This window comes from Diuraphis noxia, unplaced genomic scaffold (genome assembly GCF_037042655.1).
Source record: "Diuraphis noxia isolate RWA-SAM2 unplaced genomic scaffold, SU_Dnox_SAM2 contig0001, whole genome shotgun sequence".
Taxonomy (NCBI): Eukaryota; Metazoa; Arthropoda; class Insecta; order Hemiptera; family Aphididae; genus Diuraphis; species Diuraphis noxia.
The window spans coordinates 32002607-32021960 of record NW_028301711.1 but is presented as its reverse complement, the minus strand read 5'-3'; the positions used below and the strand labels follow the sequence as shown (position 1 = coordinate 32021960).

Here is a 19354-nt window from a genome sequence, read left to right as displayed (position 1 = left end):
ATCAAAATCATTGTATTAGAAATATTTGTTTCAATATACAATTTCATAAAATGTATATAACAAATCTAATATAATGGATAATATATTAATATCTGACATGCACACAATCCATAACACAATAAAAACGCTGATTTTCCGAAAAATCTTCAGTTTGTGAACGAAGAGTTTGGGTTCAAGAGCGCGCCACCGATACATACATTTACGATACATTTGGGTACGGTACACGGTACATACTAGTGATGGGAATAATCGAATGATTTCGATAATCGAGAGATTAGTAATCGAGATATTATAATAATCGAGTAATTCACTCGATTATTTTAATCGAGAGAATGGTCACTATTAGTCGCTAGTCGCCGAGATATAATAATCGAGAACATGACGTAATCAATAGATAAGAATCACTCAAATAATATTACAAATTTACGGTCGATAATACTGCAGCTTAACTCAAGATCTATAAAAATAAAATACTTTATACTTTATAGTACTACTGTCTACTTCATAAGACATGAATCTAGAGCTTTACTACCTATAAGTATTAGATACTAGATAGCCGTGCTCGATTGTCAATAGACAATATTACAATAATCATTAATCAATAAAGCCAATAAAAATATGAAAATAAACATTAAAAATTAAAATACGTACTATTTTTGAATTTTTAAATATAATAAAATCTTTATAATGAAACAAAATAAAATAATATTATAAGAAAAACAACTGACAATTTATTTTGTTTGTACATATTATGTTTAAAAATACTAATAATATTAAACAATTTTTAAATATTTAACGTTTAACCAAATATAATTATATGTAACATAATTATTAATTGTAATACTATATTTAAAAAAACTGTATTTATATGATGAATAATAATAATTTATAAATTATAAAAAAAATGCTTCAAGGTAAAACAATAAAAAATAGTAAATACCATTTAATATTAAATAAAGTGAATAAAAATCTGACAATGCTTAGTCTTTACCGTCAAGCATATAAAATTCAAATAATGATAATCAAAATTCAACGTAAGTAGATATTACTATTTATAAAAGATTTAAATTACTATTTAAAAAAATAATATAGTTTAAATTTTTTGGTGACAGCCTATTTCGACGATCATTTGTTAGCAATCAAACTATAAACTAGTTATTATACAAATAGTAATTACTAATAACTACTAATTTTTCATTCGATTACTTTTGACCGAGCAATTCGATTATTTTTCTATTTCTAATAATCGAGTAATTGAATAAATCGATTATTTTTCAAATAATCGAGTAATCGATTATTTTCTAATAATCGAGTACTCGATTATTTTCTCTCGATTGTTCCCATCACTAGTACATACACTGTGTTTAGTGCATGAAGTGAAATTGTTGGCATAAATCATAGTAATAAACATTTGAAATGAATTGCGTACGTTATTTAACCTATTTATAATGTTTAGTCAATCACTCTGCGCACTTGATTTAACAGTAAAAACAAAAAAAAAATGTAAATTGTAGCGAGTTACTAAGTCCTGGGTTATTTCAAAAAACGTGAAGTATGCTAGTATCCAGTAGGTACTTAATCAAAATTAATAAAATCAATACATTTTATTTCGAGCTGAACTATGGCCAATGAGTAAACACCAAAACAGGCCTTTATTACAATGAATCATTATAATAGGTACGTAGTACAATAGCATAAGAAAACGTAAAACACTGTAACTTCTAGAACATTTCATAAAAAATAAAAATTACATTATTTTGAAAACAATCACTTCAAATTTAATCTTTATAATATTAGGTAAGTACCTAACACATCATGTAGTTATACGATTTAGTCACTCGGCGTCGAACAGTGAGTCGTAATTTGACTGCATTTAGTTTAGTGTATCTCCATCTCAAACGTTTCTAAAGGCCCAAGATTTATAAGATTATAGTTATTGTGTATAGCTGACATTTTTGTGTACTCTGGACAGTTTGACCTAGCAAAACATGAACCTTTCAACTTTATTAATTTTATTGAGTTTATAGGTGGATCGCAAGGATACAAACACAAAACGTTACTTACATTTGTAGTCACTGTTCACTCATGGTGGTACATTGACGGCGACGGTAGCGCGGAAGCAGTTGATAATATGATTCAATCAATTTGTTGTATTACTACGAATGTTACACCCGGAAATGGGCGATTTTAAATTCCATCAATACTTTTTTACTTGAAAAATCGAATGGGTGGAATTTACATTTTTTTCAAAATACATGCTTGTAATTTACAAAAAGGTTTAAAAAGGTCTCAAACGGTGGAATTTATATGCACCAGCATAAACCTATACAAATAATAAAAATACATATATTATTATATAATTCTATTTTAATTGGAATCAAAATAAAGATTTTTATATGATTTTATACTCGTCTATATTTCTTCTTATTTGTGGGTGTTAATATTTTGTACATTTTTATACCTATATATTTTTATATGATATTAGTTAAGTGGACTGCACAACTAAAAAGGTTGGGAATCGCTGGTATAGACAAAAGGCTGTGTGCCCTTCAATGGTTAAATACAGATTGAATGAGTTACAACCACTTAGAATTTCAAAATATAAAATTTCATTTGTATAATTATATAATTTAAACAATGTTTATAAAAAAATGTATTTCTTATTTGTTTAAACTATTTGGAATATTGTACATATTTAGGACGATCGTACGACAACGAGATGGCGTTATTTGTACACGATCGTCACCGCCACATCAGACTCAGACACGTAGGTAATATTCCAACGACGCGACGGTGGTGGCTATCGGCTGCCGCCGTCGTCGAATTTTCGTATACCGAAACACATATTTTGTTATAATTCAATCGCTATGGTACCGAACTGTGTTGTATTCAAATGGTTATTTGAACTCGTATGTATTTTACAGCTATAAAACAAATGAAAAAACACATTTGTGTAAAAACAGACAATGAAATAGGTGTTTTTTGGAACATAATATTTCGTATATTCGTCCGTTTTTCACTGACGGTAGATGGCGCTATTGAGCTGTACCATTTGTCTGATGGTATCGTCAACAATTAATCCTTAAAATCATCTATTTAAATGCAATTATCTTCATTCAATGAAGTGTAAAACATCAAATTAGTGACGTGTACGGCCGTTCTTCAAAACGCGATTTTTCGAAAATCGAAATTTTCGCTCTATCGAACACGCTCAAATTTGAAACTGCAATCGTCTTAGAATTGCGTTTGTCTTTAAGATACCTCAGTGATGTTTGGAGAGTATCGCTTCTCGGCCTATCGGCTAAGATCAAAGTGTAGTATCTGTTCTTATCAGCTTAACATCTGATACACCTTTCATCGAAAGGTTCAAATGTTAAACTAATTTTTTCAAAATTGGTGGAGATTTTGGGGCTTGCTCCTGCTCCACCGCGGGTTGACCCGGTATTGCAGTACCACCGGGAACGGCCCACATATCAAATCATGAAGTTTTTAAGTAGTTAATTCATCACCTACATTTTCGAAATTTACAAACGTGGATTTTCAAAATCGTAAAATTTTGGATTTTGAAAATTTGAAAATTTTTCGAAATTTTGAGTTAAATTAAATGGAAATCGTCCTAACAGATATCAGTTTTCCAAATTTTGAATCCTTAAGTCAATTAAATTTGATGGTAAAGTATATATTTTTATTCCTCTTTAATTTCAAGTTTCGGAAAACTTTTAGTTTTTTTTGTTCTTTATGAATTACAACATTGTGAATTTGTGATTTAATGTGACTACTGTTATTATTCATTTCTTGATTAAATCATTTAAAATATTGTAGTTTATACCTATTGTATAGTGATTTGTTAACTACATTCGTTAAATGCATACGCGCCACTCCGACGATGACGCGTTTCCCTTGCCACTATGACGCGTATGAACTTAATCAATGTAAACTAAAAATGCGCGCGTACAATACGTTGCCTATGATACGCGTCCATGTGAAACGGGTCTAACCTAGCCTTTTTTTTATTTAGTTTTTATATCATGATTATTTAGTATAATAGTATAATAATATTATATCTTATAATATTTTTTAATATTCAATACAATTTAATACTTATTAAACTGGATTTTGGTATACTTTTGTATTTGTTGGTACTTGATTAAATATAATACTTAATACTAATATAATTTGATACTTAATATCTAATCCAAAAATTAATTTTTTAATGTACGTTGTATGTCCATAAATGGTTTGAAAATTAATTTAAAATAAAAAGTACGCTCTAAGAATCACAGTATCGTCATTTTATGTGCTGGACGCGGACGATGACGGTTTGCGATCGGTTTCATGGTTAAAATTTCGTCAAAATGAAGTCGGATCGAACTCAGTCGTATCAGGGACGCACATCACATGGGCGGTAATGCCATTTTTGGCCTACCGGAAAATTTTAAAAAGGGGCCCCCACATGCCACATGAAAAAGAATTTAATAATATATGATATTAAAGGGCCCCATTACCGAAATACGAAGGGGGGCCACCGGGAAATTCCCAGTTGCCCGGTAGGCCTATCCATCCATGGACCATGGGGACGCATGGACTAACGACACTTTTCTTCGATTTGACGTTAGCGGCGGTGTCGTTGCAAGCGGCGGCAATAATTTCTCGTTTAACGGCTACCACATCATATTCCCGTATTACTTATATTCTGATCTTTCGCATTATAAACGTATAATACACACGTTTAAAAAATTGAATTCATTGCTATAATGTTGCCTTACCAAACCGTTCCGTGGTGGACTTTTCAATAGCTTAATATATTTATTTAATAATTTGAAAAAAAAAAAAATATTAAATAACGTAAAAAGTGAATAATGTGAAAATAATATATATATTACATTTTTTCTTCATATTTTATTAACCTATTTCTACTAACTTTCTAGGGTTCCTTTTGCTTTTGACACATTTGTATGAAGTAATTTATCATTTAATTTGAATTTGTAGAATATTATCCATGATAGTGATGAACTGATGAAACCAATTATACAGCGAACAGCAGTCTATAGTAGTAAAGTCTATAGATCTAAATATTAACCTACCTAGCGTACAGCTGAACCAAAACGGTTAGTACTTACCCTTACCTGCCTCCTCCCATTTTTAAATATTCACTGCAGAAAGTAGGCTATAAGTGGGTTTGAAATGTACAATGTACCCTTCTACAGTAAAATAAAAGTGCCAGATGGGGTAACAAAGTTGCAATTTTTTAATGTAACTATTTAGATTGATAAAATAAAATAATAAATCGTGGAAATATATTTAAGTGACTTTTTTATCGACTGAAAACGAATTCTGTATGGTTATTTAATTTTAAAAAAGGTAGTGTGTGTGTGCTTGTAGTGCCCATAGGTTTATCATGAACCAGTGCAGTTATAATTATAGGGCCATTATACATTTATAATTTTTAAACTAATTTAACTTATATATGATTATTGGTTGTATATACCTGTATAGAATTATATTTGTTTATATATTTGACATTGCAAACATAAATAATATTTCATTTAACGATCTAAAGTAGTTATGCATTTATAATGTTTACTACATAGTGGGCCTTTGGCCCCAAGACCCATGTGAAACCAATACAGTTGCACTACTTGGTATCTTGGTACCTTACGAGTATAGGCGCCACTGATTGTAACATAATATGGTCAGTACCTACTCAGTTTTGGGTAAATAACTTTTGAAAAGTAATAAAATTACGGTAGTCGTTACGTTAAATATTTTTATTTAAATTACATTATAGCGTTACCTGTCATTATTTGTATCACATTTATTTACTATTATATTCAAACAGTATAGCATTACTGATATTATGCACTAGTTATAATATACACAAATTGATTACCTTGTTCTTCTTTTCCTTATGTATTTAAAACTATTTAAAATGTATAAATTATCACTAAATCATTCTTATATTGTATTCTGATATTCTTATATTTATATAATGGCAAATGATATTAAACACTGCATAATTTACACCATCAAAAGAATAAGAACTTATTCAATATAATTGAGCAACAATTGCTAGAGTTGGCGGTATTTTCGGTATACCGGTTTTTCGGTATTTACCGTTTGATCGGTATTTGCCGAATATACCATATATTTTATATATGTCGAATGTACGATATTTACCGAATATAGTCGGGGCACTGAGAAATGCCCAAGGTAGATTTGGATACCGATCCTCTAACTGGTGGAAAATATTCAATTCAGAGTTTCCCAATTTATCTCGGTTAGCAAAAAAGTATTTATGTATTCAAGGTACTAGTGTACCAAGTGAAATGTTGTTTAGCTACGCAGGAAATGTTATTACAAACAAACGGTCCTTGCTGTCTGAAGCCCATGCTGAACAATTAATATTTACCAAAAAATGGGAATTTTTCGATAAAAATATTTGCTAAAATGCACTTTACCAACCCCCTCACGATTTTCAAAAAAAATTTTTTTAACCAACTTGTTTTTTTATGCTTAAAACGATGGTGTAATTTTTTTTTACCGGAAACTATTATTTTAGAAGTTATAGCCTTCCAAAGTTTGCGATTTTACGCTTATGTGTTTGCGCGCAAAGCTATAAGACAGCCACTATAACAAATTTTTATAATTTTTTTATGTATTTTAACCAGTTGTGGGACATAGTAATTTTCGGGTGAAAAAAATGGAATAATTGCACTTTAGCTCTCACACGATTTTTTCGAATTTTTTTGAAGTTTTTGTTAGAGTATGACAAGTATAGTAGCTCCCTACGCCTACCGGCTCCGGTCGCCAAACTCGATGGACCTCCACATCTACCACCGGGGCTAAAATAGCAAACCTATGCGACAGAGTATAAATATACCAATTATCTTTATGATAACAGAATAAGCTATATTAAGTTGTTTTGCTATTATCTTCAGGTAGACAACTTGCTAATGGGTACCTTTGTCCTATATAGTATATACTATAACTAAACTTACCAAACGAGTGACCCAATTATATAATTACCTACCTAGACGATGATTGACGATTATGTGATATAAATACTTTATAAATTGTATAAATAAGTAATATCATTAAATATGTTGTACCTACCTACAGTATTTATTTATTATTATTACGCGCGCCCTGTTAACTGTTGTGTTATGCGATAAGCGTGTCGTGCGCATACGTACTATTTGTAGTATAACCACAAACTTTGGAAGGCTATAACTTCTAAACTAATAGTTTCCGGTAAAAAAAATTACACCATCGTTTTCAGCATAAAAAACAAGTCGTTAAAAAAAAAAATTTTGAAAATCGTGAGGGGTTGGTAAAGTGCATTTTAGCCAATATTTTTATCGAAAAATTCCCATTTTTTGGTAAATTGATTATACATATAACATATTATGTATTTAATTTAATAACATTTAATCAATCTAATTATAATTTTATTAATTAGTATTTGTAGAAAGTTATACAAAAAAGAATAAAGGATATTAATATATTTGTATTTTAATTTTTAAATAAATAAAAATGTTTAATAAAAAAAGAACTACCTAATAAATATAAATTACACATTTTGAGTTTAAACTGTTTTTATTGTTTACAATTTATGAATTACTTTTTAGTTTAAATCCTTATTGACTATTGTCTTTAATATGTTTCTGGGAAACACATAAAATGATATGCAAACTATTTTGTGGGTTGTAGTCTTGTACTCTTTTAAACCAATATAGGTATTTTATTTCATATTTATAATGATCCTGGAGCTTAAGAAGAACTCAAAATGAAAAAACTACACTAAAAATGAAAGTGGGACTCCATACTCCATAACTCCACTGGCTCATCTTAAATTATGTTGTCTGGTTATAATATAAATCATAGCAGACACAATTGAACTCATAATATTTAATATATAAATATTTCATATTTATGAAAATTTATTATTAATTAATAATTATTAAGTTGATTTATATTTTATTTTAAAATGATAAAAAATATAAATAAGGCATTAGTTGTATAATATTATAAAGTTATTTTGTATAATTTTATCACAAAAAAATAAATTAAAAAAATAATTGCAGTACAAGCGGTATATACCGAGCAAACGGTATTTACCATGCGAGCGGTATGTATTGATACCGTTAAATACCGGTATGTAAACACATACTGAATACCGGTGGGCAAATTCCACATACCGCCAACTCTAACAATTGATTACCAATACATTTTTGTGAAATAATATTTAATCATCTATTATTTAGAAAATATTTATATCAAATATGGTAAAATATACACAAATACACCAAAAGATGCACTTAGCATTTATATCAATAAGTTTTTTAATTTATTTATTTTTAATAAGTTTCGTTGGAATATGCAATATTAGGTTACTTATGGGAAAAATCAAATAAATTATACATATAAATTGACTATAACTAAAAATTCAGTTTTATTCCAAAAAGATATTTTATTGTTTATCAACAAATAACACATGAAACATTTTTTTTTTGTTTTATAGGTAAATTATCTTTGCACAATTTAAACCACAAAAAATAAAAATAATATATCTAATTCTTAAGTTACTGATATCCATAGTTAAATTTTTTATAAATTCATCGGAATCGTAGGAATAATTGAAAAATTATCAATAGTAAAAAAGTTTAATATTAACTCCCATTTATAATGAATACAAATGAAATACATTTAACTAAGAAATTATGAATTTAAAATAATAAAGAACCTACAGATATCACTAATACATCGCAAAACGATACAATAATTCAAAGTCATGCATAAAATATAAATACAAAGCTCATATTTATCTAACAGAGGGTAATGTATAATATATTTATATTATATTCATAAAATCACATTAAAACAGTCAAATTAAATTAAAATTGTGTTGAAGATTTAAAAATGTATTTGTTAAGTATTTATTAATATTTAGTTTAAGACTAAAATTATAAATAAAATAATTATGAAATCGAAAAGATCAGTTATTAAAAGTAATAGAAGATGTTGATGCAGACACATTATTTACCAATTCTATTGGCGAGTCAACGTTACATGTTGAAGTAAGAGAATCAATCTCAGAAGATGCTTTATTTAATAATTTTTTGCCACTTTTATTATATGGCAGAGTATAAGGGAAATAAGTATCAGCTGCTTGAGGAGTATTTTCTTCATCACCATACCGGACACGCACCACAAAATCAAATTCTACAGGAACACATTTATCATCATCTTGACAAATACTTGTTTGACATCTTAATATAACAATTTCCTCTTCATCGTCAGATTCATCTTCTGAATCTTCATCGGATTCATTTTCAACCTCTTGATTATATTTATCATTCCACCGTTTGTTCCCTTCTTTAGATTTTAAATTTTCAGTATTTTCATCGTTTTTAGCTTCTTCCAATTCTTGTTTTGGTATACGAATTAAGTACTTAAAATCAGCTGCTGCTCCTACTACAGCTGATATGGAGGTATTTGATTTAATTTCTTTTGATTCCCATGTTGAATCTAAATAAAAAGATATTTTATTAAATACAAAATCTTATTAACTAAGATATTATAATAATTTAATGAAAAGTTTTACAAAATATTACAAAATTTACAATATATTTTCAACACGGAAAATGCATTAATTAATAAATCAAAAACTTGGTTACATAACTCTTTAAAATGAAGGGTATGTAGGAATATTTAGATATGTTTTCTAACATTATACATTTACAATGCATGTATTAAGAATAGTTACTTAAAAAAAAGACTAATAATTATATATATATTTCTATATTTTTTATTCAAAAACAATGTATTCATCATTTAAATTAGTACATAAATAATGTATACAGTATAAAAAATAAATGTATGCCTCAGTAAATAAGTTATAAGTGGCATTTTTATTTTTATTTTTATGTTTAATTATTTAGAATGTAATTTCAACACTTAAGTTAAAATGTCTGCATATTTCCCTTTATTTTATTTGACTTGGCTTACAAGATAAGTAATTGTGAAATCAACAATTTGATTTACATGATAAAATTTACCTGGCAGCTGAAGAGTCCAATTCAAATGTGGTTGTTCTTCAATAGTTTGAGACACATCAGTTCCAGAACTGCCTCCTAAGGTAACGCGTCCGCGTAACATAAGTTGCCCACCTGTACGTCTATTTAATCTAATTTGAGCTGTTCCGACCACATTTGATGGCGATGATTCCAGAATTTTAGGAAATTCCAACTGTAGCTGATTATGAAAATAAAAATAAAAACATAAATAATTATTATTATGGACAGTATATAAATTTAAAATAAATTATGAGAATTAGATAATAACAAATTATGTTTGTTAAACTCAATGTGTATTATTATTTTACCTTTTTAATAACATAAGTATCAAAGTTATAAACCCAAATAGAATGATTATTTGTATCAGCTATCAATAATAGACTGGATCCATCTTGAGGATTTTCAATAAAATGTAATCCATTAGGTTCATTCAACTATAAAATATAAATTATGTAATTAATAGTATCTATTTTTATACACTTTCTGTATTAAATTTTACAAAAATAGTATACTAAGTCAAAATTTAATAATAAGACTCATGTACATAATATAAAATATTATTGCATTGATGCCAATATTAGTTCAAATTAATAATAATGTTGTCAAAAATGATATATTGCATTAATATTATAGTAATTTTAAAATAAATATATTCACTACTTTGCATTACTATATTAAATATTATTTAATAAAAAAAATATATTTTAATCAATATAAAATGAATTAAACACAGATAGTAAAAATTAAATACATAAAGTCTGATGTAACTGAGGAAATTTATATTTTATAAGCTTTCAAAATATTCAGTCAATTTTTATAGTAATTATTTCTTATAAATGAGACACACCTTAACAGGCAATGGTAATGTGTGTACAGATCCACCCGTAGAGCCAGGAATGCCCCCAGTTGTTGTGTTGCCACCACCATTATTATAATGATTTTGTTTATGACTGTCCGACAACCCAGTAACATATTTAATTTTATGATTGTACGAATCAGCTATATACAAAATGTTACGTTTATAATTCCATGCAACGTCCATAGGATGTTGTAAACGTGAATTCGCACCAGCTCCACCATCAATATCACCATAGCTGAAAAGATCCTAAAAAAATGTATATTATTTATAAAATTAGTGTTCGCACATTTTGAGAAGTTTAAAGTAATGCAGATACAAAATTGTAATATAATATGTTTAAAATTTAAATAAGGCATGTTGTTATTAATAAATTTAAACAGATTTTCAATACAAAATTTGAAACAACTCACGGTTGGATCAGGACTTCCGCCAGCTACATTAAGTACCCTATACTTTCCCATTGAATCCAAATACATACGCCTGATTGATGAACTTTCACTATCAGCAATATATAAAGAAGGATCGGACCCTTGTGATACAGAACCAATACGAGATGATGGCTTAGTTAAGCACAATCCAGATGGTTGAGCAAAAGAAGCACGTTGGCCATTGTAAGAATTATTTCTATTTTCTTCTTTGCCTGTTCCTGCTACCATAGTGCATAATCCTTTAGAACACCATCTAAAAGTTTAATTTATTTTTAATCAAAAATAATTATTAATATCAAAACCGATAATATGTAGTTATAAAATATAAAAAAATTATAACTTGTAAATCAACACATTAAGTATATTTTTTTCAATTTTATTTTTAATACTATTATACTTTTTTTTTGCAAATCAACAAAACATATTAAGTATTCTTTAAAATTATTCTGTATTAAAACTAGAGGCCACAGTTGTAACCGAGTAATACATAGGTAGGTACAAATGTATTAAAATAAAAATATATATTTATTTTAAAATACTTTTTTATATGAAATAATCTTTATATATATCTAATACTAACATCTACTTAATTTTTAGTTTGATAATGGCACAGAAATACACTGCAGTTCATAAAAGTGTTTACATGTGTATTTTAACTATTCTGAATAGTTAGGCACACAGGTACAGGTAAACATCATATATAAGATGTATAATGAAAACTGATAAGAATTTGTTAAAGTATTGTTAAAAATATATTAATTTATATATTATAATATTATATTATACAATTAAAGATTAAATTAAATATTTAGATGATGATTCTTACTTTGATTTCATGCTTGAACAAGTACTAGTACTTGTCTTATCTAAATAAAGAGCCCATATTTGATGCAAACCAGCCATAGCAATCAATAAACAGCGCACTGGAGATGGTGTTGGAACAGAAGTAGACTGTTGGAGTTGTTGATAGTTTTGATTAGGTGTATATGGCTGTGGTGTGTATTGTTGTTGATATTGAGGACGCGCTTTACGTTTGTAATATACTACATCCCAGGGAGTATTAAGGATTTGAGAATTCCACATTTGGCCTCCATATTTATCATGACCTTTTTTCCCATTGCCAGCTACAGTTTTAACAGTCTTTTCTTTTAAATCAATCTGTAAATTTATAAGTTTAGATGAATATAATTTTTAATTTTAAACATGCTAGAAATATCAAAAATTTATAGAATACTTAGTGGTTACCTTACGAATAGCATGATTTTCTGTGTCACACACAAATAGAATATAAGAATTTTGGAAGCATATGCCTTGAGGACTATGAAATAAAGCTTCTGTGAAATTTCCATCTTTGAATCCTTTTTTAGTAGTAGATGGAAAAAGACCAATTCCGCCGCCACCAATAACATGCTGTTTATAAAATTAAAAATTTTTTTTTATGTAGATACTATTTTTATTCTTTACTTTTAATAAATCATTAGATAATAAAAGTATGAATATATTACCTTTACACGTCCTTGAAGTGTACACACCACTACTCTATGGTGCCCGCTATCAGCAATCGCTATTAATATTTTACCATGACGTCGGTAATTTGAATTAGAACTATTTAAAGTTTCATTGCCATTATTCTTCCTCTTCTTCAATTTTTTAGTGTATGCGAACACCTTACCGGGATAAAGTAGATGATGTTTTGTAACAGATGACTGTTTACCTGTAGCTAATGACTGTAAAGTAGTACGGCCTGGAACAATTTCTGGTATACTATGTGAGCTTATCATAGATGCTTGACGGAGAATTTGTAAAGCTGTTTCAATAAACGTAGGCAGTAGTTGTGAGTGAAATTCTTCACCTTGAACCACAAGCATGGGTTCACCATTAGGTCCTTAAAAAAATTAAGATCACAATTATTTTTTATAATTAACAATAAACCATTTTTTTTAGATTCTGAGCGTTGCAATGAATGTATTGATTTTTAATGATGTGTGTTTTTTAGTTTTTTTGTGTCTATGTACACAATAAGTTGTCAAAATAGTGTTTTGATTTTCAATTTTAGAAGCTTTTTCGGTTGGAAAGTGAACCTAGTTTGTGCATTGAAGATGTAAAATTTTGAATTTTCCAGTAGTTTTCAAAAGCGCCGAGAAAAACGGGAAATTTTACTTAAAATTTTTGAGAAAATCGAATTTTGATATTGGTGTAACTCTAAAACAAATTACCATAGACACATAACATTTTCACTGAGTGTTTATAATATCATTTTTTTTATTTGATAACATTTTTAAAATATTTAAAATCTTTTTAAGTTATTTATAAACATTTGAAATTTTCGATCATTTTAGTTTTTTTTTTTTTTATAAATTACAGTAAAATTGTATTCTTTTGGTTAAAAATCTTCAACATTTAATACAAAGCTCCTAATATATTGTGACAACAACATTTAAATTTAAAAATATTAAGTCACAATTTTTTTAATAAGCATATATAGTACAAATTTTGACAAAATACGTAATGATCACAAAAATTTGCAATTTATTTTAAGTTAGAAATTTATAGAAAATTATCTTTTTAAATCTAAGGTTTAAAAATTCAATACAAGATTTTTCATGAGTTTTTCTACTTTTATCAAATAAAAATTGTTTACTGCAAAGTTAAATAAATTTTTATGAGCATTTTAATTACAAGATTGGATATTTACTCAATTTCTTTTGTACAGATATTCTAATTTTATTCTTATTCAAAAACAAATAATTGTAGAAACTTGACATTTACACCAAATGTTTATTTTATCAATTCTTATACTTGATAAGTTTTTCAAAATATTTAAACAATTTTTAAGTTATTTATGGACATATAAAATTTTATTCATTGGGTCAAAAACTTGAAAATTTAATACAAGGTTCCCCATAAGTTGGTATAACAGCAGTTGGAAAATATTAAAAATTCAGTGTCACATTATTTTTATAACCATTTAAAATTCAAGTTTTGACAAAATTTATTTAATTGAAAATGTACAAATTCTTTGGTTGTTAAAAATGTATAAAACTTTTAACTTTTATAGCTAAGGATTAATAATTTAAAACAAGATTCTAGGTAATTAGTTAATTTTGGTGCAAAAGAAATCTAAAAACTACAAACACAGTTGTTTAGTTGTTTTATCTATAGTTATTTTAAGTCCAATTTTAGGAGAAATTACATATTAAATAATCAAGAAAATTTTAGTTAAAGTGTTGTAATTTAAAAACATTATTTGTGGTGGGTACCTAAATTTCTAGAGTATACTTTATATTCTAATATTAATAGCTAATGTTGTTACTCGTTAACGACTTGCATTAATATTTTATAATAAATTGTATAGATATACATGTTATGAATGACTGAGTTCATAGGCGCACATAGGGTGTGAATTTAGGGGGTGCTGAAATAATTTATAGTACACAGACCCGTGGGAAGTGAAGCCCCCCACTACACCACCCTAATACTATAATAATTGCATTGCAATAATTATAAATTTTATTAAAAATAAAAATAAATATTTTGTAATTATATTACAAGTTATAATAACAAGTAATCATTAATTATTAATGTTAGACAAGATTTAATTTTCTGTTTGATATTGCAAATGTTTGCAATATAATTTCCCCCTCTATTTTATTGGTAAGATCACTCTCAATGCTAAGCGTAGATAGCTTGGTAAATCTTTCTATCTTTCTTGGCCCATATTGGTGTGTAACCAGTTTTTCAATCTACGCATAGCTGAGAAGGAGCATTCACACGTTGACGAAGAAATTGGAATTGTTATTCCCAATACCTTACAGACATTTGGAAACGAACTTTTATAACATTGATTTTTCATGCCTTCATATATAAAGCTGGCTGGTAGACTATTCATTAAAACCATCATTTCTGCTGATAAACTAACTGTTGATATTTTAAAAATATCCTGATATACATAAACAGATTTATATAATAATATTTCAAAAGATATGACTATGTAATAAATATTTTAAATAGTTTATGCGGTGCTAATTTTAAACCTGGGAGTGCTAAGCACCCCCAAGCACCCCCCTATGTGCGCCTATGACTGAGTTGGGTACAAAATTAATCTGATTTGATTCGTTTGAAATTAATTTTATAGGTAACTACCTACATATTTTTTGATGAAATTATAACATTATAATTGATATAGTATAATAATGATATTATATCATTGAATTCAAATTAAATGCCATCCATTACAGTAAGCCACTTGTAATCTAATGTACACTGTACAGCAGAGCAACATCCACATACCCGCTTTTTTAAAGTAATTATACATAACTTAATGTACAAACAATTTTTTTGGTGGTCAATAATATATTATATATTACCAATGAGTACTAAAGTAGGCCAACAGCATACAGCTAAATCATTCCACATTGTACCATCTGTGTCATTTACAACACAATGTTCAATTGAATATTTCTCAATAGCATGATGTACATTTATAGATTGTTGTTCATTTGGAAATTTTGCACTATGTACACCAATCTGCAAAGATAATAAGCAATTATTTATGTTATTATCATACATAAGCAAAGCTGGACATTGTATGTATTTATATATTTTTATAATATATTAAATTTGTATTACACTGTTAATGTTTTATTTTGAAAGATTTAAGATTAAATATTTGACTAACTTTTATGTAATCTTTGACTGTTTTAAATTTATTTTTATGAATTAATAGCATTTTGGTACCAAAAACTACATAATAATTTCTAATCAAAATCACAACTTTTAATTTAATCATATCACAAAAGAGATGTAAAAGAAGATCAAAGAAGATATGAATAAATAGAATGGAGAATATAATGAAAATAACTGGTATGAGTAAATTAGGAAAAGAGGATAGATCTCTACGAAGGATATGTAAGAATGATATGACTCCATATAATTAAAGAGTGCAGGGCAAAGTAAAGTCAGAGAATAACAATGAAAATTACATTTTTTGAATTCTATAACTATCACAAAAATATTTAGTGATTTAGAGCAGATACATTAATTTAAAAAAATTACTGAATAGTTTTAGTCTAATGGATCATTATTTTGTTTTTGAAATTAGAAAAAATAAATTTTTATAAAAACCATCTGTAACCCTAGCATCCGTAAAAACTTTTAAAAGTTCAAAAATTTGTTGTATAGGTTATTTTTAATTTTTAATTAGTTCAAATAAAAAAAAAAATTGGTTTTAGATAACTTAATCCAACGGAAAAATGTATAAAAAATGTTGCAGCTTTTATAATGCAAGAGGTATAACTTGGAATTTTGGTTTGATTTTTGATTTTTATTATTAGTTTCCTAATCTAAACAATATCTATAAATAAACAAAAAGGATTTTAATTCGTATTAAAATGAATAAGTTAATAATAGAAAATGTAAAAGTTAATAAACAATATTTTCAATTAGGTACATAAATATCTATTTATTATAAATGATCAAAAATTCAAAACAAGCACTAATGTTATAAGTATTTCAATTCCATTAAAATGAATACAGTATTTGTTAATAAACATTGTGATGCAAACATACAATGAGTCTCTGATCAGGAAAAAGTAGTATACTAAATGAGTTGGAGGTTAAAAAAAATGTATACCAATTTATCTAAATATGAATCGTAAAATAAAAATATACTAATACACTATAATATAAAACCATCCTAGGCGCAAAGTTGATCTCATACATTTTTAAGAAATTCAATTCATTCATTACCTATATTTATTCATTTATAAATCCTTACAATTGAATTGTACATAAAACCAATTAACTACTATAGCATATTTTAACTGCATTATAATAATAAGGCACACATATTAAGCAATTACTTCAAAATTAATAAAAGAAAAATAATAATTTAACAATACATATACTCATTTTTTGTTACAGGCAGTCTGTGATGGTAAATTAAATGGTAAAAAGAAAGTAATTTTTTTAAACTTTGACAAGACTCAGATATTATTTAAACTCAATATTAGTGTAATATTTTAAATTTCAAGGAACTCAAAAATATTTTGTTGAGATAAGTTTGTACATACCTATTTGAATGTTACATTAATCAATGAATTTAAATATTTTACCCACAATTTTGTCATAAATTGGAACTTAGTGTGTTAAATTCTGGGATTAATATGTTTTTTTTTTATGATAGCAACTGCAGTTCTAATTATAGACTTATAATAATTATTGTTTAGAGAACAAATGATACATACTAATAAAAAATAAAAAATAAATAATGGTTGTAAGGTAAAAGTTAAGTTTTTTGTAATCTTCAAAGGATTTTCCATTGATTAGCAGTATTGAATATTTATACTTACAATTACCAATCCATCTTCACACGTAAAACGCTGTTGTAAACTATGTAGAACAGGTAGTATATGCAAACAATTCACACAACAATAAGTGAAAAAATCAAGTAGAACAAGTTTGCCTTTTAGATCTTTATTGAATAATAAAGGTTTTGTACAATTGAACCAATCAAGATCTAAAAATACCCAAACAAAATTATGTTTATGAATTAATGTGTTAACTTATGCCTAGTATTTAAAATAATTATATTTTATTGGTAATTTTGATACTATTAAACGTACTGGGCTTAAACTCATTGACGCGCAATCCTGATGAACCAACAACTGATCCACTCTGAAATCCAGGGTTACTAGTGGTTTGTTGACTACAGCACGCAGTTAGGATTTTCTGAATATAATCTTCGGTTATCTCCTGAAGTTGAACAGGAATCGGAGATTCAGATTCGTCTGTGGAGGCTTGGTTACCGGCCGAGCTGTTAAACAGATCAACAAACACTGACGATATCTCAATAATCCTGTCCATGTTTCTACTGTTGCGGCGATTATTGACTCCGGGCGTGAAAATTAATCTGAACAAACAACAAAAACCGAATTTCCCAATATTAATATCACAGACATAATCTAATAAATGTATTTTGAATTAATGAAATACGTTCGTCGTACTTACCTACGTGATTAATTTATAGTAATAAAAATTCATAAACTACAATTACAATAAAATTCTCAAATATCTGTTATGAAAATACGAATATGAAATTCGGCAAATAATGCAGTATAGATAAACGAATCCGTGTTCCGTTGTAACTTGCGGGTGGTAAGCCATAAACACGAATGATTTGTTGTGTACGAATATGGTTCTGATGATAGTGAGACCGCGACCGGGATCACTGCTTTTTGTTCTACACTACACTTGTTCCAAAGTATATTTGTTCCAACTGGGCAAGACAATAAATAAGTATCAAAAAATTAAAAAATTTGCATTTTTTTCTCCAAGGAACATACAAATTGGAACGAAACTTACGAATCTGACTTTTTTTTTTATTACATTCAAAACGCATTCACACCTAAGTTATCATGTCGTTAATGTTTTGGTATTGTTTAATAAAAAAGTTGAAATCGAGTTTACCAATAATTGACTACAAAAGGTGGGTTTCCGTCTTTAAAATATGTAAATAGTAGATACCTATTAATGTAATGTAGGTTCCTAGTGTAGGGCGATTGACTGAGCTAAAAAGTGAAATCCCTTCCTCCTAAAAACCCTCACAGCTGTAAATACTTATAGGGAAAAGCAGCAGCGTAGCCAGGATTTTTTTTCGAGGGGGGGCTGATCAATTTTTTACACAGCGGTGCATTAAATACCTACTAGCACGGCCGAAGCTATAAAAAACTAACAAAATAAAGATGACAATTTAAAATTAGTAAAATACAATTTAAGACTTTTTGAGTGAATATTATAGACCATTAAAATAATTTTTAAATTTTATTAACATTTCGGGGGGGGGGGGGCTGCAGCCTTCTCAGACCTCCCCCTTGCTACGCCATCGGGGAAATGTCATATATATCCTCGTTTTTCAGCGGCCGGTGGTTCCAAAAAACAAAGTAGGTGCACTATTATAGGTTAGGCGTATTTGAAGGTGCTTTAATCTTTAG

The 19354-nt window shown here is 27.6% G+C and overlaps 1 protein-coding gene, 1 long non-coding RNA gene and 1 other non-coding gene across 4 annotated transcripts; 2 read left to right on the top strand and 1 right to left on the bottom strand.

Annotated features, from left to right (window-relative positions):
* Positions 1–1352: 1352 nt before the first annotated feature.
* LOC149060558 (uncharacterized) lies at positions 1353–2405 on the top strand. Its single transcript, XR_016189913.1, has 2 exons — positions 1353–1677; positions 2028–2405. It is a non-coding gene; the product is annotated as an uncharacterized LOC149060558 (long non-coding RNA).
* An 876-nt stretch (positions 2406–3281) lies between these two features.
* On the top strand, positions 3282–3475 carry LOC149060557 (U2 spliceosomal RNA). Its single transcript, XR_016190059.1, has one exon. It is a non-coding gene; the product is annotated as a U2 spliceosomal RNA (small nuclear RNA).
* A 4953-nt stretch (positions 3476–8428) lies between these two features.
* Positions 8429–18532, bottom strand: LOC107163813 (NHL repeat-containing protein 2). Of its 2 annotated transcripts, none has more exons than XM_015511400.2 (12): positions 18376–18532; positions 17987–18273; positions 17714–17880; positions 15731–15890; positions 12869–13248; positions 12609–12773; positions 12190–12521; positions 11346–11616; positions 10924–11181; positions 10385–10510; positions 10059–10254; positions 8429–9528 (listed from the first exon to the last, which is right to left on the bottom strand). In XM_015511400.2, exons 1-12 carry the CDS (start codon positions 18402–18404, stop codon positions 8996–8998), a joined length of 2904 nt encoding a protein of 967 aa, XP_015366886.2. In that variant the 5' UTR covers positions 18405–18532; the 3' UTR covers positions 8429–8995. The 2 variants fall into 2 exon arrangements, with proteins under 2 accessions (XP_015366886.2, XP_015366887.2); XM_015511401.2 differs by having other exon boundaries at positions 18372–18529.
* Between the last annotated feature and the right edge of the window lie 822 nt (positions 18533–19354).